Source organism: Cricetulus griseus, chromosome 2 (assembly GCF_003668045.3).
Source record: "Cricetulus griseus strain 17A/GY chromosome 2, alternate assembly CriGri-PICRH-1.0, whole genome shotgun sequence".
Taxonomy (NCBI): domain Eukaryota; kingdom Metazoa; phylum Chordata; class Mammalia; order Rodentia; family Cricetidae; genus Cricetulus; species Cricetulus griseus.
The window spans coordinates 290,215,548-290,239,793 of record NC_048595.1 but is presented as its reverse complement, the minus strand read 5'-3'; the positions used below and the strand labels follow the sequence as shown (position 1 = coordinate 290,239,793).

The window sequence follows — 24,246 nt, the reverse complement described above, 5'->3', positions numbered from 1 at the left end:
ACTTTCCTCCTCTATGACAGATGACAAATTTCCTTCTTGCCTCACTGGCACAGAGTGATGGGCCAGCACTAAGATGGGGGTCTCAGGCCACAGTTTTGCTGAGGTGTCATATTCACCCTAGAACATGGGTCTCAGGCCACAGCTTTGCTGGGGTGCCACATTGGCTTCAGACTTTCAGTCAGTGTTCCAATGGGTCAGTATAGGCAAAGCTTGCTGCAGCGCCCTATGATCCTTAAATCTCAGACTGACTCCTTCTCATTCGTGGCACATATCTGTGTCTCCCTTCACAGTCTGTTAGAAGAGGCGGACTCCTGGCTCTGAAGAATTGGGTAACCAAGAATTGTTGAAGGACAGAGTTTTTAGAAAGCCACCTCCCTTTAGAAAGTCACCTTTACCATGTGTGGGTGACACAATTCAGGCTGCTTGGTCGCAGCTCTAAAACCTCTGGGCATGCACAATTGTCACAGATGCATTTCTCCAGAGATGCGGAGGCACTGGCACTTGACCTTCCTTACAGGTGAGAATGAAGGTGGGCATTCAGTCCTGGAAACCACCTGGAGCATGATGACATGGGAGGGAGCTAGCATCTGGATGGTCTTCACATACCAGAGCACAGCGTGACAACATTGGGCAACCACAGCAAACATGCCTGCTATGATGTTTAAGTCATGAAGTTACTAAGCAAGCTTTTGAAGATGGCTTGAAGAATGTTTCTTCTTTGGTATCTTGCAATCATAATAGCCCCAAGTAATTTACCTCTTTTTCATATTTTCCAACATAAAGGCTTATTTGTTCTTAAAGTAAAACTATTAATTTTTTTTACAGTTTATTATCAATTTCAAAAGAATGTAACCTGAAATGACTAGATCATTACAAGGGCAATGTATTCAAGTGTGTTTGATAATTAAAAACACTTCTCAGAATGGATTCTTGCTTTGTGATATAGTCCTCACATTTTATTCACAATTGGTCATTTTATTTTATTTTATTTTTGTCCACTGGATGCCATTTAAGGAGAACAGTGTGCTTTTTGAGTGTTAGTATTCAAGCTTCGTGAGCTGGGAGTCACTATGCTGTCTCCCACTTGACCACAGCTCCTTGAGACAGCTGGGCATGTGTCCCTGGCTGCTACAGTCAGCCAGGTGACCTCAGCTCATTAGAGGTGTTCTAATGAGGCCACTGTCTGATGCCCCTTCCACGTACAGATTGGCATTGTTTCTGTAAGTTGGAGCAGCCAGGTCACCTTTCCTTCCAGCAAGTCATCTCACAAACACACTGCTGGTCATAGACAAAAGATCACAGTGGGAGACTTCGATAAACATACAGAAATTTACTCACAACTTCTTCTGGTAGATGGGAAGCATTGTAGCATTACAGTCTTTAGTTAGGGTTGCAGGTAGGCATCTCTCCAAAGTACTTTTACATAGGACCCAGCACATGAGCACATCCAAATGGCATCTACCCACATTTACACACCTCATTACATTGATTTTGGAAATATTTGATGCATTCCTCCTCCTCCTTCCTTCCTTCCTTCCTTCCTTTCTTCTTCTTCTTCTTCTTCTTCTTCTTCTTCTTCTTCTTCTTCTTCTTCTTCTTCTTCTTCCTTCTTCTTCTTCTTCTTCTTCTTCTTCTTCTTCTTCTTCTTCTTCTTCTTCTTCTTCATCTTCTTCTTCTTCTTCTCCTTCTTCTTCTCCTTCTTCTTCTCCTTCTTCCTCTCCTTCTTCCTCTCCTTCTTCCTCTCCTTCTTCCTCTCCTTCTTCTCCTTCTTCTCCTTCTTCTCCTTCTTCTCCTTCTTCTTCTTCTTCTTCTTCTTCTTCTTCTTCTTCTTCTTCTTCTTCTTCTTCTTCTTCCTCTCCTTCTTCCTCTCCTTCCTCTCCTTCTTCTTCTTCTTCTTCTTCTTCTTCTTCTTCTTCTTCTTCTTCTCCTCCTCCTCCTCCTCCTCCTCCTCCTCCTCCTCCTCCTCCTCCTCCTCCTTCACACATTTCTTGTGTACAAACTAGCTCATTAGATACTGTGGGGACAGAGTTCTTTTGAACATTGTATTCTAAATGATATAAGGAGTTACAATGTTCTGTTGGAGAGAGTGAGAGAGTGAAGGGTGGAGACAGGACTGGAGCTGGGGGAAGGAGTGGAAAGGAAACTCTAAAGAGGCAGATAGAAAAATTAATATTGGAGCAGGGCTGTGAAGGCTACTTAGTGCTTAGGCATATGAGTTGGTGACAGGAGGCATTCCAGCAAGAGAGCGAAGGCACAGAATTAAGAAAGAGCTATGTAAGTTGTATGGAGCAGTCAGTTTGCTGTTCACACAGGTCCACGCAGGTAGCTGGTGAGAAGCTGACAATGTAACCTACTGCACACCCTGGGAACACATGGACATCATCAAGGTGGGCAGGAAGCACACGCAGCTAGATTTGAGAGATGAAAGCTTTTTGTCCTAAGGTTACGGCATATGGTCTGGGGGCAGAATTGAGCATCAGGAGACATGGCTTGAGGGGAGAGGGGAGTAAACAGAGGCGGACTGCAGCAGGGTTGTATTAGCAATCTGCATGCAAACCCCACCCTCGCTGACTTCTAAGGATCACACAGGGAGGAGATCCCTGTGGGCCTGATGATGGGCACAGGCTGGGAGATGAAAGGAGTCAACATGAAAGGACCTTTACTGTGTCCACCACAGGGATGCAAAGCTGGGAGCTTGCAGCTCACAGGTTAGCTGTCCACCAGGACTGGAAGTGACAGTCTTGTGTGGAGCATAAAAAAGATGTAGAACTTCTGAAACATGTTATTCAGAACGTCTCCGGGTAGGTTTGCACTCTGGGGCCCTGCTGGGGTTGGACAAGCCCTAGACTGAGTCTGGCTGATGAGTGGTGACTAGAAGTGAGAAGTGTCTGTGGTTGTACAAATTATAATACACTGGACTGGGACGGTATAGGTTAATTTTATTGGGGAGTTATCACTTACATGAGAAACTAATAGCCCAGGACCAACACTCTGAGGATTCAAGCTCAGCTGCCCTCTGTGGCCCAACTGGAACCCAGAAAGAGCAAGCCTGTCCCTGACTCCAAACCAAATCCCACAGACTCATGTAACACAGCTGTGACCACGCTCCTTTGGACATGGTCACAGTGCCTCGGGTGAGTAGTTAGATCTCTCACTACTACAAAAAGATAGCAAATATCAAATATGCACTAGGTGAAGGAAAAGCATACACCCTCAAGACCTATTGCCAGAGAAGCAGCAAGAGCTAATTTAGGCAAGAAGTACAGGTGTCAATTTCAGCATGAGGCAACTAATTATATTCTCTATGGGAGACACCCTAGAGCCCTTGCTTCCTTGGGTTCTGTGACCAGCAATGTCAATCAGGCTAGGATCCTGAGTGACTGTGGTACTGGGGGACCCACTAACCTGTGAAAGAAGGCTGTCATGCTTGCTTTAAGTCACTTTATGCCCCTAGGGTTTGGGGGGACTGGTTGCTATTGTAAAGCCTACTGTATTCTGATTGATAAAATTTCCTTTATCATAATCAAAGAATCCTACTTTGGGTTTAAAAACTATGACTGGCTTTTCCGTTAGCTCAAACAACATTTGAGCTTTGATCTCAATCTTAATTTTCTTGAAAGTCACTTTGAATTCATTCTTCCACTAGTTTCTTACGATGCTCTATAACTGATAAGATGGGTACTTGGTTTGGCCCTCTTTAATGTGCTTTGGAAATATTACAGGCTGTGTATTTCCTGTAAGTCAATGCCTTACCACATCATACAAAAAAGCATATATTTGAATCTAATTTCTGGCAATATTCTTATGAATGTTTGCAATTTTAATGCAACATTTTCATTGCTGTTCAGCTAACTTGATTTCTAACATGTTAAATAATTATGATTTCTAACTTGGCTCATGATTATTTACAAACTCACATCTTAATTTCAAGATGGAAATGTCTAGGCTACCATTTTAAGGACTGATTTTCAGCACAGCTTACATTCTGATCATTCAGTGTGTTTCATATGATTTTCACCTTTAACAGTTTCTCTGAGTTTTGTCTTAGGCCCATGTATGGCTGCCTGAGTGAATGCTTTGAGAGAGCTGCAGCAATGGTGACCTGCACACAAGCACTGCTGTCCAGGTGACCTGCAGAAGTGCACACAGCACCAAGGCCCAGGTGACCTGCACATTCACACACACACAGCACTGAGGCTCAGGTGATCTGCAGAGATGCACACACGAAGCACCATGGCCCAGGTATGGTTCACATTCTGACCCTAGCATTTGGAAACAGTGTGACATGATAACACTGCTCATCAGACGTAGCTTAGTTGGAGGTGCTTGAGGGCTGCTGGAAGGACTGGCTGATAAATTCTAGAAAAGCCCAGGGAAGGTGTGCAGACAGAGTATTGGGAGTTGGTGTTACAGTGAGAAGCTTTTATAGAATTTCCTTGGTCCTTTACTGAACTGTTTATGAAGAAAACAATATGGTCTGAGGAGACAGCTTAGTTGATAAAGCACTCAAATGCACAAGCCATAGTTCCCATCCTCAGCACCCAGATGAAGGCCAGGTGGATGTGTGGTGTTGGGTCTCGTCCTTGGGAAGGAAAGGCAGGGTATCCTGGGACAAGCTGTATAGCTAGACTAGTCTTATTTGAAAGCTCTTGGTTCAACCGAGATTGTTTATGGGCTCTGCAAGCTTGAGTAGACATGCATTCACATGCATGTGAACACATTCGCACCACACAAAGCACACACACACAGAGACACACACACACACACACACACACACACACACACACACACACACACACTCCCTACACTTTAAAAATAGAATGCTATGTACATTGTTTTAATCATACCAATCAATTTGGTAGAATACATGTAAGGTTTACCTCATGGGGATAGACTTTCTTTTCATCTTCTGGGAATGATGACAAAATAACAGTTTCTTCTGATTGTCTGATTTTGTTTTTGTTCTGAGACAGTAGCCTCAAACTTGAGCTGATGCTGAACTTGACACTAAAATCCTGCTCTCCTTCCCTCTACCTCGCCAGTGCTGGGATTCTGGACTATGACAACAGACAAGGGATCAGCTTTCTAGAGCCCAATGAAAACACTAGAGTTTTCAAAAGGAGAGACAGAGAGAGAGAGAGAGAGAGAGAGAGAGAGAGAGAGAGAGAGAGAGAGAGAGAGAGAGAGGAAGGAAATCTAAGTTAGAGAAGGTTGTATTCTCTATTCTTAAGGTAACACAAATTAAGTAACAAGAGCTCAACACTAGAATATTCATAGATTTTAATGTAGTACCCTTGAGTTAGAGAATAAACACAAAATTCTCAAAAAAAGTATTTAGGATATAGTGACAAATGAAAAGAAAATGAATAGAAGGAAGTAAAAATTTACACAGGACCGAAGACACAACCTGGCGTGCCATGGTCACAAAACGGTGAGGCGGACTGAAGCAGAATGCTGTTTTTCCTTTGTAAAGTGCTGATAGTTGAACTCTGGACCTCTCAGTTCTTGTGCTGAGTGCTCTGCTACTGAGTCACATCCTCAGCCCTAGAGATACTTATTGAACTCAGGACAGTATAAACACAAAGCAGAGCAAAAGCAACAAAGACAGATAAACTTAATCCATCAAAACGGAAAGGGAGAGAGAAGTGAAAGCTCATCATGGAGCTTCGTGAGACTGCCAAATAATAAAGTCAGTCAACAAAAAGATGATATTCTAGGATGCAGAAGAATAAACACATTCGACTCAATAGCATAATAAAGTAGTACAAATAATGAGATTGAATCAACCTGGAGAATATAAGCCTTTGAAATATGCCATATAAAATATAGAAACCATGCAGACAGAACATCAGAAAGGGGATATTAATGCATACAGCAGCAGCATTTTACAGGTGAGGGGATGGTGTAACTTGCTTCAGGCTGTGGTCGCTAAATGTTACAGCCAAGATTCCAGCTGGGCATCAGGTTTTGGTCTGTTAGTAACTTACAAGTCATCTCACTGAACTTAAACACTAACAAAGGGACACTTCATTTACAGTGAATGAGTAAAAGGACAAGAAGGACAAAAGGACAGTAAAAGGACTGTTCCCTCTCAGCCCCAAAGCCTACAAAATGCCCTTCAAGGACAAATAACCTAAAATCTATGCACTGAGAGATAAGAGGCTAATACAGTGTACTCATAAAGGAAAATATTAATTAAAAGAATGTCAGAAAAAAACAAATAAAATGTTTTAAGTTTGGGAGATAAAGTCCAGTAAGTTTTCTGGGATGCCTAATTATGAGTCAGAGATGGAAAACTGAAGAAAAGAAGACTTAGGGCATGTGTCAGCTTGTGGGTAGAACACACTGCTTGGGAGTTCTGAGGCAGGAAAAAAAAGTGCAAAGTCATCAAAGAAATAATGCATGATAAGTGTCTACTGCTGAGATGTGTGCCTCTGAGTTGAAATTTCCCTGTAATATTAATGGAAAAATAGCCAAAACACATCTTCAAGAAATTTTATATCACCAGAAATAACAAGAAGATTGAAAACACTTTGAGAGATTGGGGGACAAATCACAGCAGATAAAACTTGAATTTTAACTTTTTTTAAACAGGGTCTTTCTACCTACTGGAACTTACTAAGTATACCAGGCTGGCCTCAAACTCATAAAGATCTGCCTGCTCTCCCTCCTGAATGCTGACATTAAAGGCATGCACCATGATGGCTGGCAAAGAATGACTTTTTTTTAAAGACAGAAATGTAGCCTCAGATGGGCAAAACTAATAATCAAGTTTTATTAATTTTCAGATCAAAGAACTAAAAGATATATTCTTTCTGAATCTTCAGGAAGTTGCTGGAAGGAATGCCCTATGGCAATGATGAGGAAACACACTGTCAAGAGACAAGTTCATGTACTGGATGCCAGAGCACGTGGCAGGTTATGGGACACATGGTCCAGCCCAGAGTGTCAAGGTGGAGGGTCAAAGAATGACTCTAGAAACAAAACTAGTGGGCCATCTGAATTCTTGGAAAATAACTTTCTCTTACTAGGTGTTAAGATACCTGGGGAGAATCATGAAATACTGAAATCAAGCAGGCAAAAGAGAGCCAATGTGAATGCCAAGACAAATCATATGGCAAATCTAACTATTGCAGGTGAATGACTTGCAGTGATTACTGAAGTATAAAAACGATTGTTCGTTTGATGACAACTGATGTAACTATACTGGAAAGCAAGAGGGGCAAAGGTATGTTTATAGGAGAGAAGACTATGACCTGGAAGAGGGACCACAAACTCCTAACAGAACAAGTCTCCCTCACATGCTCCTTTTCTCTATGGTGAGAGGAACCTTTCTTCAATTTCTTTGTGGACACAGCAGGGGACTTGTGTTGTGTTCCTCTCACCTTCTTGCACACAGCCTTGATGGTGCTTCCCCCTGTACTGTGCCATCTGTTGTGTTCATGCATGGTTACTCGGAGCTTCTGTTTCTTTCTGCAATCATTCACATCATACATAGAGGAGGATCTCTCCCTTCCACAAATAGAAAGTAGGAAACTAGCCTTCAACATTTCCCCCAACCCACTCTGAACCCTGCTGCCCTGCTCCCACGGCAGTGTGTGGTTAGTTACCTATGCTTCCTCTCTGCCATGGCCAGCCCCTTGAAGGAAGTGTGGCATCTCTGGTCTCTCCCCCTTCCCCCCAACTCCATGTCTGTACTGTCCAAGGTTTTCCAGTCTCTACTGTTTGGTAGAGAGTCTACATCTGAAAGCCAAAGAGGAGACACTGGAGGACGGACAAACATCACCTCTCCTGGTAAATAAGGCTGTTCTTCCAGAGACAAAGCAGCTAGTTGCTATTCACATGCCATGCCTTCGTTTTCAGGGCAGAGTTTTGAAGACCAAATCTTTATTGAGAATATTCTCATCAACATGAACCAACATTCTTTTTTTTTTTTACTTGAAACCTCTTAAAATTAAATTATACTTTAAAATTTTTTGTGTATGATGTGTGCATATGTATACATGTATATTGCATTCCTGTATGTGAGCATGGGTGTGTGTATTCCAAGCTCACATGTGAAGGTCACAGGTCAGCCTTGGGTGTCCTGCCCTCGTCTTTTACCTTGTTTGGGTCAGTTTTTTTTTTTTTTTTAATTTCTTGTCTGATGTGTTTGCCAGGCTAGCTGGCTCTCAAGCATCCAGGGATTCTCCTGACTCCATCTCTCATCTCTCCACAGGAACACTGGGATTGCAGACAAGTACCACCATGCCAGGCTTTACAGGGGCTCTAGGGGTTTAAATTACTTAGTCCTCACATGTTCCTGGTAAGCATTTTATCCAATGAGTGACCCCCCTAATGCCAAAATTTACTTTCCTAAAACTAAAATAAGTACTGGTGCCTTTAAAAATGTCTTTTCCTCATATTTAAGTCATATTTTCTTTAGTAGAGTTTATGTTTAGATTATATTTTGTGCTTTATGAGTAGATGTGAAAGTGAATTTTCCCAGCTGGGAATAGGTAATTTTGCATTCACCATCTTTGTTTTGTGCTTTAGTTCTTAGCCCCTTCCTTCTGTCCCCTCAGTTTTGTCTTTAGTACACTGCTTGGTGACTTTTGCCTTATTTATTGACTCTGAAGGCCTAGAGTCCAGTTTTCCTGGATTTTGAGTAACCATAAAATTATTATGACATTTCCTGTAGCTGTGAAACTCTTCTGCTAACTACTTTCACTTAACTCTAGGGCTGGCTGGAGACACCTGGCCTAAGAGCCTGCAAACTTTGAGATCTTCATTTTGGATTTACAGCATTGGAGGCACCCTCCAAGTGTTTAACTGCTCACGAGTCTACAGCTTTGTACTACTGGGAGGACACAGTGCCAAGGCCGGCACCTTCTCCTCTAACATCCCTCTCACTCTGCTGGCTGGGCTTCTTTCTGTTGCAGTCAGTCTGAGCTCCAGTTATCTTACTTCTTGTTGCTCAGCATTTCCCCTCTACAGGTGTTTGAAGGAGTTTTCTTTGTTATTCCCCTTACTTTCTCCATCCTTTTTTCATTTCTCTCCCTTCCTTCCTTCTCCTCTTTCCTCTTTTCTTTTGCAAATGTGTCTTGATGTGAGGTTCTTTCATTGATTTTCTTTGTGTTGTGTGAGTTCCTTGGCTGCATAATAAGGGATGTTTTCTTCCCAAGACCACTGCTTTGGTTTCTATTTTTGTTGTCCCAATACTTTTTTGGGGGAACACCCATCTGCAGTTCCTATTTGGGTCCCAACTTCACCATTAATTCTCATTACTCACTTCCTTCCTATAGACTTGCCCTTCTCTACACCACCTTTTCATAGGCCGGAGTCCTCTTGGTGTTGGGCAGGTGATTATTCTCCAACTCTCTAGAGACTTCTGCTCTCCTCTGGCTTGGGAAGTTTCCCTTACTGCATTCAAATTGACTTATTTGTGTGTGAGTCCGTCTCCTATTTAGGATGTGGGGCTGCAATAACCTCTAGAATTTCAAAAATATCAAACAACATTCTACATATTTATTGTTTCAACAGTATTCTTTTCTTCTTAGCATTCAAGGTATCTCTCTCTTTCTTTCCCTCTATCCCTCTTTCTCCCTGCCTCCCTCCCCCTCTCTGTCTCTCTCCCTCTCTTTCTCTGTCTGTCTCCCTCCCTCTTTGTCTGTCTGTCTGTCTCTCTCTCTCTCTCTCTCTCTCTCTCTCTCTCTCTCTCTCTCTCTCTCTCCCGTGTGTGTGTGTGTGTGTGTGTGTGTGTGTGTGTGTGTTTGTGTGTATATGTGTATATACTTTGCTCAATATACAAGTGCATACAATCTTCAAGATGCTGCATGCAAGGGCTACCCCCATCTACCGGTGCTGCCCTTCAGTTTACCAGAACAGAAGACATAGTTGCCGTTGCTCCCCTAGGCTTCATTTTCAATGCTCCTCTATTTGACATGCAGAAAATCTAGATGCTCACTGTGGCTACTGTGCTAGGTTGTGATGTATTTTTCTTGTCTTAGCTGTAGATCAAACATTAATCCATAAATCCCAAGTCAGACTACTAGAGGACTGCCTTCTTCATCCTAACCCACAACAAAACATCTTTCGATTGTTCCTAGCTATCCTGACCCCAGCAATGTTAAGCTAGACATTCCATTGCTGAGCCTGAGTATTTTGGAGCTTCTAACTCAGAACAGCTCATGAGAGTGGCAACAGATAAATGAGCAGTGGTAGCTGTGCCATGCAGCGATTTAAGGGGAAGAGGGAGTGGATGCCAATTTGCCTATTGTAAACATGAAAATCTTTCTTCTTTAAAGCCTGTTAAAACAGGGATCCTGAGTAGAGGAACAGGAAAAAGGAGAAAATTATATTTCTAGTCTTACTTTTTAAATTCAGTTTGGAAATACTAGTTTAAATCCACTAAGTGCATCCATGAATTATCAATTTATCCAAGAATTATCAATTTTGTAATTTTTTAAACAAATAAATCCCAGACTCTGGGAATGTTCGAGGCATGGCTTCTATGTCTCTTCTCCACAGTGAGTTAACCCCTGTTCTACCTTCATGGATATTAATTAGAACTACTAGCTGGTGATTGAAGGTTAATTTTTGCCCCTAGATAAAGTCACAATTATACAATAGTATGGTTTGAAAATAAGATACACACAGCTATTATATGCTATGCCAATTATACACACCAGCTGTTTCTAGATCAATGAGGCTCATTCCAGAATTCTACCTGAAATATGTTTTTTATGCACGTTTCCCACCATGAGCTGAAACCTGTAAGATGCTGCATAGTGAACCAACATTTCTCCCTGAGAGATGCTTGACTTTCAGTGACAGGCACCAGGATGGGTATATGATGACCACATCCTGGACAGCCATACAATGACAGGCACCAGGAACAGATTGTACTGACTACTGGAACCTTGTGCTATCAAATTCCTATTTTGTTAATTTCCCCTGACAAATCACGTTTACTGAGTTTTTAATAATGTTTTCACTATCAATCAGCAAATGACCTCGGGTATGCCAGTGCCATCAATTTTGTTTGCATAACGCATGCTTCTTTCGATTTATTTATGTGTCTTCAAACACAGATCAAATAGATTAACTGTCTCTTCACTTAGGGTCAACCACTCTCTGATTTGCTCTGCTTTAATAATAAAAAAAATAATCATACTATCACATAGGAACATACTTTTTGCCCCCCCAGTATCTGCACCAAGGAAGTGTGGCAGCCTCTCAAGGAGGCTCCCATATGCCACTCATCTAAAGCAGACAGAGTACCTACTTTATAGAGTACAGCAGAGATCTGATTTGTTGCTTTTCTAATGGGTGTGGGAAGAAAAGGTCAGATGGTTCCTGGAAAGAACATTCTGGCCCCTTTTTGTTTCTCTGTGAAACTTGTATATCGTCTTTTAAGAAATGTGGTATTTCAACTAGAACATGAACTCTCTAAGCCAAGTGGCCCAGTGGAGAGAACAAATCACCAGTAGGATAGGTCTGAGTTCTTCAGCCTCTGTCTTGTTCCCGAGGGCCTCGTAAAGGCTCCTTCAGGTGGCTGGTGAATGAAAGGAAGGCCTGCTGCAGGCTACCCAGGGCCATTTGAAGGGCTTTCCTTTTCACTCGAGGCCACTTGACCCTTCTTGTGTTAGAAGTATGGTGGTATGTTGCTATCTCTCCAAAAGTTCAAAGCCAGCCAAGAACATTCCAGAGCTGACTCTGTGTGAGTAGTGATGAGAGCTGAATGCTGAAGTCCCAATCTTAATTATGCTTACTTACTCCAAATCAAAAAAAGATGACCATAAGCAAAACCAAGTAACTGAGGTTCTGGGTAATGACCCCGTACTGAACTAATTTGTTCTCATTTTGGTCACACTACATGGCTAGAGCACACCGGAGACAGTTGAGGTCAGCTCTGAAAGCCTAGATCCCAGGAAAGGGCCTTCCAGTTTTTGGGAAGCCATTGGCCTGAATAGGAGATGGATGACACAGCACGTGAAGGAAGGAAGGCAAGGTGCCTGCCACCCTGGGTGGCTGAGTCCAAAGCTGCAAGGTGGAAATGCCTGAAGTAGTTCAAGGTAAGGAAAGAGAGAACTTCATCCTTTGTGGAGTTCTCAGAGGCTCTGACATCCCAGGTTTAATTAGCAGTGACAGTGAAAGTGACAGTGACAGTGACATGACCACTGGGCATGGTGGTGACCGGCGAGAGGAGTCAGGCCTGACTTTCCTATCTGGGGATGGGCAGACCTCTCTCAGTCTTTTTGGTGAACACCAGGCTGGCCTATGGTGATTCTGTTACCAGCTCTAGCAGAAGCTAAGAAGACGAGATGGAAAACAACCAAAACCTTAGTCTGGTTCCTGGAAAACTCATAGGACAACATCAGGAAGCTGTAGAAGAGGCTGCTTTCAGGCAAGCTGGAGGCAGCCACACCTGAGCAAACCATGGAAAGGACGAGTGCTCTCATGCTATAAATAGAAACACTAGGGGTCCTTGTCTCCTAGAGTCCCTGCAGGAACCCACTGTGGATTACAAGTTCCCTATGCTAAGCATTTACTCTCCTCATACCAGATCCTGAAATTATGACTTCCACTGCCTCACAGACACTCGGCAAACTGTATTTCTATTTAACTTAAAAAATTAGAGGCACTATTTAACAAGAACTTGGGGTTTGGGTACAGAACACATAAAAGGTCACACACATTACTGTGTTTATGTTAATACTTTGTTTATGATCTAACAAATACAGCTTGCCTGAAGATGAGAATGCAAAGTTTCCCACACTAGTTAGTCATAGAGACCAGGCATTGGTGGCACACACCTTTAATCCCAGCAGCCACACTAGTTAGCTATAGAGGCCAGGCAGTGGTGGTACACACCTTTAATCCCATACCTGGGGAAACAGAGGCAGATAGATCCCTGTTAATTCAAGGTTACCCTGAGCTACACGAAATTGATCCAGTCTAAAAGAGAAACAGAACTCACACAAAGGTCATCTAAGCACTTGGGATCCCATGCCTTTAATCTCAACACTAGAGAGGAAGATAAGGTGGTGGGAGATGGGAGCTCAGTGAGGTCTGAGGTTCTCTGATCTTCAGCTTTAACCCCTGTATCTGTCTCTGGGTTTTTATTATTAATACCAATTAGAATTTGTGCTACACATTACCTTTGAATGGACAAGTTAGTGTCTGAACACTATTTCATTGACCATGCTATATCTCAAATTAATATGACTCTCACGTGGTTTGTTTTGTTTGTGGTTAAGTCATGGTATATAGTACTAGTGATGAGAAATATTTTCAGAGATTTCAGTTGTCCTGCCTCATAAGTCAATTTATAAAAGTTCCCACCAGCCTGGGGATCATCTCGGTCTGTTGTGTTTTACTGCTTAATTAGCAAGTTGTCAAATTTGGTGGTGTGAGACACTGAGTGATGCTTTTTTTTTTTTTTTTTAACCAGTTCACTTACTTTTTATCGGGATAATGAGCTGTGGAATGACAGGTAGAATCTTGTTTCCCCCGTGTTCCAGCATGTCGTGGATTCCTTGCCGAGCAAAAAACTCATAGGGAAATGTCATCTCACATAGCCCATCAAAAAACAGAGGCAAGTAATGGTGGTAATCCAGCTTCTCAATTTCTACCTGGAAGCAGAGAGAAGAAACACCTCGTGAATACAGCGCTGACCCCTGCTCAGGGGAAGAAGACTTCCATCCTTCATAGAGTTGTGACTGACCCCCTGCACCCAGTAACTGGAAGAGTGCTAGGTAGCCTTTGATCTCTTAGCAATGAGGGTCACATTGTCAACTTTCAAATCTCAACCATCAGTGCCTTGGTCACATGTCATCTGCACTGGGAACACAATAATTTGTTGACTTTGTTTTGTTGTTGTTTGTGTTACCATTTGGGCCACATATGATCTTGAATGTTCAAGCTAGGTACACTGAAAACACACATGTAAGATCAAAATGAAAGAAAACCCAAACCAATTTAAACAGATTGGTATGTAAATTTCTAACAAGAACCTAATAGGGAATATATATGGATGACAATAACTAGCCAATTAGGCAATTAGGGTCACATACGGTTTCCTGGAACATGGGTAATAGTATAATACTGCTGCTATCAAGAAAACAAGGGAATGAATGACCGCCATTCCAACCCTGAGTGGATCTTTCAACACACAAATCAGTCTCCCCTTGCCTGCTTCTTCAGGAGCAGAGATGTGTCTGTCTCCCTACTGCTGCATGCCTCACCCCCAATACCACGCCATGGTTTCCTGCCAGACTCTTGCAGCAACCTCCAGCACCATTGGATACAGCTGGGGGATGGGGACTAAATTCTAGGGCAGACAACTCCGGGGGTGGATGGGGACTCATGCACATGGAAGAGACTGTTTTTTTGCCCAGCTGTCCTCCATGTAGAACAGCCAGACTGACTGACCACTGGCAAGGTGATAGCATGATAGTGACTCAATACTCATCTATCTTGCAGATGGAAGTGGCTATCTCAGTACAGTGTCAATTTCCTTGTTTCCAAGTCTTTACCAATGTCCCCATTTCCAATGATTACCTAATGAAGTGACCCTTGAGAAATGCCCTTCGTATCAGTAGGATGCTCAGTCTTTTGGAGTCTAGAGGCTCATCTCTGCTACCCACAGGATGTGGGCAACTAGTAGGCAACAGAGAACTTTCTTCAGGGTTTACTGAGAGTCTGAGTAGATCTGAATCTATGGTGACGGTTTCCCAAGTCTGTGGTTCACAAATGTAGGTAGACACAAACCACTGATGTACTTGATATTCCTTGTCAATTTACACAACTTATTTGATTCCAGTAAAAGTGTATGGGAAAGCTGCCGCGTAACAATGTTCTTAAGGTTTTCTGTACATTCCCATGTGTTTCTGGAGTGGCATTTTACACACTATGTGAAATTTGCTGCTGCATCACTTGGATACAAATGGTACAATGTTACCTATAATTTTACGTTGTCACCTGATTCATAGTCAATGCCACCTGTCCTACTATATATTAAAAAAATCCCATGTCATTGATCACAGCCAGTCTTTGTTACTGAAATTTATATTTTGTTAATTTTCCCTTTTAGAACATTGCACTTGTAGGTGTGTCATATGTAATCATCAACTTTTATATTTCGATATAATCTAAGACTGTATTTTCATGTGTTAATGTAAGTCATTTATAGGTATTGCTATGCTTGATTTAACATCTCTCATTTTTATGGTTTCTACTTTTATTTTTCATATGTTTTTATCTTTCTATTTCCCAGTTTTGTTAGGTAGATTGTGTTTTATTTATGTTGGATGAGTTTTGCAATGACTTTGAAAATAGAACAGCTTGTTTAAATACTTTACTATAGTTACCTTTTTCTTTCTCGGGTATTTGCAGATAATATTTTTAGGGAGACAAGGAAGCTAAATATCTCCTAACATTGACATGACAATTTTTCTTGGGATCCTGTTTTTTTATTTTCTTTCCATAATTTGAGGCAATAATACTATGAATAACATTGGTGCCAGAGTTCATGAGGCCAGGGTTCATGAGGCCAGGAACTATCAACATTGCATTGGTGTCCTTAACACGACAATGTTAAAAGGTATAACTAGTGTCCAAGTGGTAAATATAGGAGACCAGCTGAACACAGGGTGTTTAAACACCTCCCTTAAGGTCGACTGATGTTCATAAATGACGCTAGAGCTGGGATTCAAACTCCAGCCATCTCGGTGTGAGATGCTGAACTGCCTCCAGGCTTTGTTGTTGAGCACACTGAGGTTCTGTACTGCTATAGCTTGGTGAACTGTCCTTTGTCCTCATGTCTTCACTTCTCTCATCATTACCAATGCAATTGGATGAAGTCTGATCACTATAACTGATTTGCCTAAAGTGTGCTGTCCGCTCCTTTACTTTCTTCCTTTGTGGTGATATATTGCTTATGATTTATTAAAGCCACTAGAGATCAAAAGAGCAAAGCAGCCACACTAGTTAGCCATAGAAGACAGACAGTGGTAGCACACAACCTTCAATTCTAGGACTCAGGAGACAAAGGCAGAGCTCAAAGCCACCCAGGGCTATAGGAGATTGAATCAGTCTAAAAGAGTAACAGAGCTCACGCTTTTAATCCCAGGACTCATGAGAGGTATTTAAGACAGGAACAGGGTCTCAGATGGCATTCATTCTCCAGCCACATTGAGGATAGGAAGGATTGAAATTCTCCAGCCACACTGAGGAGAGGCAGCAGTCTGAGGCTTGGTGAATGCTCATGGAGACAGGATCAGCCCTTTCAGCCTGAGGTAGAGGTAAGAGCTAGTGGCTTGGCCAGTGATCTTCAGTTTGAAGTTTGAACCCCAATCTCTGTCTCTGGACCTTTGATTTTTCATACTAAATTCCTTTCTCTCTCAGACTTTGTGTTTGGAGGGCCTCTCCTACTTCACTTATGTTAGGATTTGCTGTCCCTGCTCCATTTCATAATGTTTCTTTAAATGACAAATACTGGGTACTGAACTGGGAACACAACTCTGTTCAAAAGCTACAAGGAAAATTCATAAAGTAACACAGAAAAGAGAAGGGAGCAGTTGAAGATAGGGAAAATGAATGAAGGCTGAATGATGAGGGTGAGAACATGGGGGCTATCCTGTGTCTTTTCCTGGCCTGTTTGTTACCTGGCACATCAGCATCCATGCAGATCTTCTGACTTCATGGTGCACAACAACTTGCCACTGCATGTTGGCAACACAACCTTCTCTAAATGTTGTAGGTGCTGGCCACTAGATAGGCAGTGACCCCTTAGGAAGCTTTCTGCTTGCATGTCTTCTAGGGGCCCATTTTATGAACATAATACTGCTTCCTTTTGTTGAATTTGCCTAGGCTTTGGCAAGCCTTCTTGGGGTCCACTTAGTATAGGGAGCTTTGTGTGTTTTAATAACATTTTATCTGACTTTTGACTTTTCTTTCTTGTCCTTACCTCCTTCCTAGTCCCTCCTTTTCCATTTCTGTTTTCCCAAAATTTCTCCTAGGAGCAATAGGACCATTTCCAAAAGAATCCTCTAGAGTGACTTCTATGAATCTCTACTTTCACTTGCTACCCAGATTCCCACTGGTTCCTTGACTTCTTCTTGTCAAGGCCACTGATGTTCATCTTTTATCTAATCCTCTTAGCCCTCCTCTGATCTCATTAGTATAACACAACCATTCTCCCCGGTCCTCCTGGTACCACATCCCCAATGCTGAGTCCCTCCATTCCTTTGGGTGATGGGCTTGCATTGTGCCTGATCAAAGTTCCACAGGGCTTCCCCAACCTGTGCTTTGGAGGCCTTCACATCACACCACTCTGTAGGGAGATATCCTAACCACGCCTCCTAAGGACTGGCTACAGGGTGCCTGACCACGCCCACCAGGGCATGGTCTAGGTGATGTCAGGGTGACAGGGAAAGGCTTTAAATGGACAGTCAAGGCACATGGCTGGCCCTCTCTTGCCTCCCTGGCCTTGCTGCCTTTGACACGCTCTGGCTTGCTGTCGGCTGGCGTTTATCTATTAAAAGATATCCTAACCTCAGGGATTTTGTATCTTCTTCAATACCACCCCCTCCTGCATGTGCTCTGGAGACTTGCCTGCCCTCAACCCTCCCCACGTAGAAACTTTCTTTGGATGAACATTCATGTAGCTCAGGTAGCAGAAACAAAATACTAGTGGCTGGATGTTTCAAAATAGCATTTAGGGCTGTGGGGATGGCTCAACTGGTAAAGAGAATACCTTGTGAGCATGACGACCTACTTCAGGCTCTCACACCCACATGAAAAGCAAAGTGCAGTGGTTTGTCAGCACTGGAAGGGCAGAGACAAGGGGATTCCCAGAGCTTGTTGGCCATAGACAAATCAGGAACTACTGTCTCAAAAACCAAGGTGGAGAGCATTGAAGAAGCCGCATTCCATCAGCCTATGACCTGCATAACCATGCTTTCTTTTGTACACAGACATACACACACACACACACACACACACACACACACACAGAGAGAGAGAGAGAGAGAGAGAGAGAGAGAGAGAGAGAGAGAGAAAAAGAGAAAGAGAGAGAGAGAAACACACATATACACATACACAGAGACACACACAGATACACACACAAAGACACAGACACACATAGACATACACACAGACACACACAGACACACACAGACACACACAGACACACAGACACACACACACACACACACACCTTATACATATATTTCCCACAGTTACGGAGGCTGGAAATGAAGCATCATATGTTGTCATGGCCAGGTTCTGTTGAGGGTTCTCTTCCATACTGTGGAGAGCACACTCCCCTTACCTCCACAGGACCACTGTTGTGCATGTAGAGAGTAGGCGCTCAAGCCCCTGCCACATCTCAGAAGAACACTGGTACTGTTGGATTCACTTGACTTTCATTATCTCCATCAGGCCCAGCTCTAACTCCAGATGCATTAGTTTTAACACCAACACATGGTGGATGGGATGGAGTGGGGCAACTCGGTCCATGGGCCACTTTTCTTACCGCCAGAGTTCTCCAAGATCAAGTCCTTTCACCTAAATGTCAGCTCAGTGAGGGAGGCCTCTCTGTCACCACCTCCACCCTCTGTGACTTTCTCTAAACCTGACTTAAGTCTCTAGAGTCCTATTGTTCAGTGAGCTTGTCACTGCTGAGGAGGACATGCTCAGAAGAGTGCTTGGTAAGACATGGTGGACATTTATTTATTTATTTATTTATTTATTTATTTATTATGTCCTTATTTATGAGTGTGGGCATATTATGGTGTACCTGTGGAGGTCAGAGGACAACTTTCAGGGATCAGTTCTCTCTTTCTACCATGTTGGTTGGTCCCAGGGATTAAATCCAGGTCCTTGCCTTGGCAGCAAGCACTTTTGACTGTTGAGCCATCTTGCTGGACCCTAGGTTTTTATCCTAACCTTTTAAAGTCTCTCAGGAAGTCTACTGAGCTGAGAAATGAGGGTCAGTGATGAGAGCCCATGTTCATTCAAGGACGGGTGTTGTGGGATTTCAATCCCTTTAGCCAATGACTTTTGGGGCAGCAAACCCCAGGGTGCTGCTACGTGACAACTGATAAGCTTAAGAGGAAGGATCTCTCACTCTCTTGCTCACATGCTCTCTTGGGTGGTCAGAGCACAGGCATCTTGCTCTTCACCCTTGGACAGAACAACTGGATGAAGGCAGCTGAAACAATGGTGGTATCCGATCTGTCCTGCATCAGTGAGTATTTACCCCTATTTTATACCTAAATAAATTCCTCAGAACCTTTACCAAACTCTCATGGATTCATGATAGCCGGGCTATAGCCAGGGGTCCAGAGTGTGTAGAGTTTTATGTTGATCGTGAAGCAGTAGGTATGCACACATCCCTGTAAGTTTACATATTCTACAGCTTCATTCCTCAAATAACATGCTTTTGCCCTCTCTGTGGGGATATATGTCACGAACTTGAGTATTTCATGACAGTGATTTCATGACAATGTTTTGAGTATCTTAAAAGACAGCCAAGATGGATTAGTTAATACTTAGCCTGCAGATCACTACAAGTCAAGTAGGGTGTTCACAGATGGGCCTGTGTATGTTTGTAACCTTACAACTGAAGTCCCTCTTTTCCACAGTACCTTCAAGTGCACCCACCCTACAGTATGTCCATGTTGCCAATGTCAAGGTCTGCATTGTAAAAATCTACCTGGCCTTGTTGTTTCATTTAGGTTTTAAAAAGGCTTCTTAGGGTTTTTTTTTTTAAAAAAACAATGAATATCTTTCCATTTATGTAGTTTACTGTCCATAAGATTACTAGTTTAGTGCTAAATATTAGTGAATGATCACCATAAAGATCACTAGTTTACACATTTGGTAATCTTCATAAGAAAATCTATGCAATCCAGAACTAGAAGGAAATGTTTGGACTTGGATAGAGCCGAGGGCAGTGTTGGATACAAGGTTAAAGTCACAGGTGCCTCACTGGTCAGCAGTCCCTTGGACATTAGCCCTGAAGACTTGGCGTGTTCTCATGCACAACATCATCTTTTGAGTTCATGGACACATTGTGAAGGTCACAGTGCTTGCACAGCTGGATCACTGAGTCCTCCAGTGACCTTTGGCTAAAAGCAATACAATTCTATCTCTCTTAGCCTATCAAATGCATTGTTTTATCCCCAAAGCAAATGTGTCTGTCAACAATGCCATACTGAATGCTAAGAAACACTGCAGTTAACAGCAGTCCGACCAGAGACTACACAATTTCCACACAGTTGCACCAACTAGTAAATGGAATATAGAAAATACCTGCTGTCATAACCCATATAATAATTCCCGAGGACACTGCTCAGAATTAGAAGCTAAGATACAAAGGCACAGTTAGCTATGAATGTATTATGGACTCGTATGTACTTACTATGGCATTTCTAAAACAAGGCTTTTACGGTGTTCCCCACCCAGGGGCAGCCACTAACTTGTTGCAAGAAGCCTTACAAATTCTATAGGTGCTGTCTGTAGACGATGTGTATAAAACACTTCACACGTATGGGTCCTGTCTTTAAATGTGTATAGACACAGTCATGGTGAATAACTTAAAATCACTTCAGCCATTTTATATTTCAGCTGTATTAAATATGCAACAAAACATGCATGTTGTATGTACAACTTTGACACTGGAAGCTTTTTAAACATGAAACGTGCTCTCTGGCACAGGAAAGAACCCATAGCAGGAGGATGGCAGACAACACCAAGATGGAGTGATAAGCTGCCAAAAAATCTAAACCATGAAACAGAATGTCCTAACAATACAGACCTCAGACACTGGGATGGAATCCCATCACCGAGGTAAACAGAGTATTCCAGGTAATGACAGGCAACCCCAGGAGGGATCAGTCGCAGGCTGAGACAGGGTGCTGAAAACACAGCATAGCAGGAAAAGGGAATCAAGCAAGAGTGCTTGTGCAGCCAAGAAACTTGAAGGCTGTTTCCCTTGTGAAAAGGGGACTAGAAGGCATCTTTCCCTCATTTACAGAAACAGAAAGATAACTGGATGGGGGAACTTTCAGTGGGAAAAGTCTCTGAGAAATAAAAAGCCCAAAGAATGTAAAGGCAAAAAAATTAAACCACAGACAATAGCAATGACATTCACAGGGACCAGATACCAAACAAAAGAAAGAGCATTAGCACTTAACATAAAGGGGGAGACAAGGGAGTGTCACCCAGAAAGCACAGCTCTTGCTGTCATACATGCCTACTGTCAAATTTCTACCAATCACTATGGTGACAGAGTGACCCCCAACTACTCACTAGGCTTGTGGGCGTGGAAGGGAGCACAGGGGCTGGCAGCTGGAAATAAGAGGGTAAGATATGAAAATGGACACTTCAAAAAATGCCTTTTTAAAAAAGCGACAAGGCTGCAGAGATGCCTCAGTAGATAAAGTGCTAGCAACACATGTGTAAAGGCCTGAGTTCTGATCTGAGGAACACGTGATCGGGTGCATCTGCAGTTCCAGCACACTGCAGGATGTGCAGGCTGGAGACAGGAGAATCACTGGAAGCTCACCAGCCAGTCAACTAGCCTGGCATATGCAATGGTGAACCACAGGAGATCGTCTCAAATGAGGTGAAAGGTCAGTGCCGTCACCCAAGGTTGTCCTCTGACCTCCACATATGTACCATGGCAGATGCACTCACTCACCTAATACGCACGCACATCCATTTACACCAAACACACACATACATTACACACACATATACAGTAAAATACAAAAAAAATTGCCACCTGCTGGAAAGAAATAACAGTATCCTCCACCTCAAACCTCAGAAGCTGGATTGAGCAGTGGGGTAGCCACTGGCCAGGAGAGGATTGGCAACCTGGGTCACAGGACTGGAGTAAGGGAAGTGACAATGTCGGAGAGGTATCAAAGAGTGCCTTAACTAAGGCAGACTTTCCCAACTCATGGGACATACACAGCAGTAGGGAGATGGCAGGAAAAGCAACTTTTGAAGAAATAATGGCAGGGAAACTCTTGGAATTAAGGAAAGATGCAAGTGTTCCAATGAAGGATACGGGTCTAGACATTTTAAGGAAAATCACAACACTCCAAAGTCAAAGAGGTAGAAGCAACCAGAAACAAATGAGACTATATATAAAGGACCAAGAGATGGTTAAAAAAAATCTTGCGACATTCTGGGAGAACAAAAGCCCTTCTGCCACAGTGCAGCCCAGTGGAACTGCTACCAGAAATAAGGAGAAATTCACAAGATGGAAGCAGCACTGATGGGGCATTGCTCTAACCCATGGGTTATCAAAGGATGGCTTTTTTGTTTGTTTGTTTGTTTATGTTTTTTTCATATTGACTGACTACAGGACAAAGAAGAGATACTAAATATGCTGTTGAGAAGTTGGCAAGTGAGACTAAGCACAGGTTATACACACCCTTTGGAAATCAATAGAGTGGAGCCCTGATGTTCAGACAGCAACAATGGGAGCATGAGAAGAGCCAAATCAAGTCCCGGCCAGTTCTGACAGCAATGGGGTGAGGGCAGCCCTTGATCGATAATGACCTTTGTACCTGGTAATCAGATTACAATGCAAGGATCGCTTGAAAAATTGAAACAGAATTGACTTCTACGAGAACAGGATGGAGAGGAGGGAATAGATCAAGTTCTAGAAATCCAACAGGAGGCTCAAGAAACAGCCCCACCCAGGAAAAGACAGCCAGCAAGGACATGTAAGACGAAGCTAAGTGTATAAGCAAAGGAAGTGAAGGGGATCTAACCCACTCTCAAAAGACAGACTAGCAGGCTGTGGTGGCACACGCCTTTAATCCCAGCACTTGGGAGATAGAAGCAAGTTGATCTATGTGAGTTTGAGGACAGCCTAGTCTACAAGAGCTAGCTAGTTCCAGGACAGGCTCCAAAGTTACACAGAGAAACCCTGATTCCAAAAACCCAAAACCAACCAACCAACCAAACAAACAAACAAAAAGACAGGCTATCACAAGATACACCATTGTTATGTGTTAATTGATGAAGGACACATTCAGGATGAAAGGGAGGAGACAAGAGGCAGGATAAAATCTGGAGGAGGAATTATTTATAAGAATATATATATATATATATATATATATGTATATATAATCTATGTATATATGACATACACACATAATATTACATGTAACATAAATAACAGCATATATATGCTGTCAAAATGACATGTGTGCACATACCTACACAAAGCCATTTTTTTTGCTTTTTGTTTTTGCCAAGTAGATGCTTCACAGATATGATATCAAGTTATAACCCCATAAGCAATAAACCAGCACCTATGTTTCTATTGTTTATCCAGAGAGAGCGCTATCAGAGGTTGATGGTTAATGATATTAGAGGTAAAATGGCATTTCAGTGTGGCTTTAACTGCCATTTCTCTTTCTGTGAGCAAAACCACCTTTCAAAGGCATTTCTGAAAGCCATTTGTACATGCTCTCCTGTGAACCATATTTTCATATTCTTTGCTGTTTTTCACCATGAACCATTGCTTTTCTTTTCCCGATCTTTTTTGGAAATAGGTGTGGGGAGGTGGGCACAGTCGTTTGTTTGTGGAAGGAACACCTCCTTTTGTTTTGCTGATGCAGCCATTGTTACGATGTTGAAAATTTCAGTCTTTTCTGTGTTCTGAAGTTTGAATTATCATTAGAAAGGTTTTTCTCCAATTTTGTGCCATAAAGAAAGTAGCTAATTAGAAGACACTGCGTGATTTCTTTCCATTTAAATCATGAAAGTATTATGACTTTTCTGGTTGAAGTGAAAGGCTCACTGTCAGCTGTGGCTCCTTTCCAGCTGGTACCCAGGTGTCCAATGCATGTACAGAAATTCTGCACTTACAGAAAAGTCCTTCCTGGCTGTCTTCTCTCCCTGGCTTGGCCACTGTTCATGAACCTGAAACCCTTTTATTTAATTCTGATAACTGCCCAATAACTGCTAATCTCTGGTAGGCTAATTACATTCACAGATTTTTATTGTTACCATGTTTTCTTTTTAACTTTTTTAAAATATAAAACTACATTTGGGACATAAGTTCCACTTTGTGGATCTATATAGAACTTCAAATTTGACAATAACAGAAAATACATTGCAAATATTTTTGAAAGCTAAATATTTACTAAGCCATAAAAGGAGTCTTAAGGAACCCTACAGCATCTGTCCTAGATGTCATATTTTCTAAAGAAAATTAAACAAAATAACACCTAG

The 24,246-nt window shown here is 42.4% G+C and overlaps 1 protein-coding gene across 1 annotated transcript in view; it reads right to left on the bottom strand.

The window, feature by feature from the left end:
- Positions 1–24,246, bottom strand: part of Pacrg (parkin coregulated) — a 420,277-nt gene that overhangs the window by 177,009 nt on the left and 219,022 nt on the right. Inside the window, exon 3 of the mRNA XM_027401106.2 lies at positions 13,445–13,616. Within this exon, the coding sequence (XP_027256907.1) occupies positions 13,445–13,616 (172 nt within the window). The remainder of the gene's footprint in view (positions 1–13,444; positions 13,617–24,246) is intronic.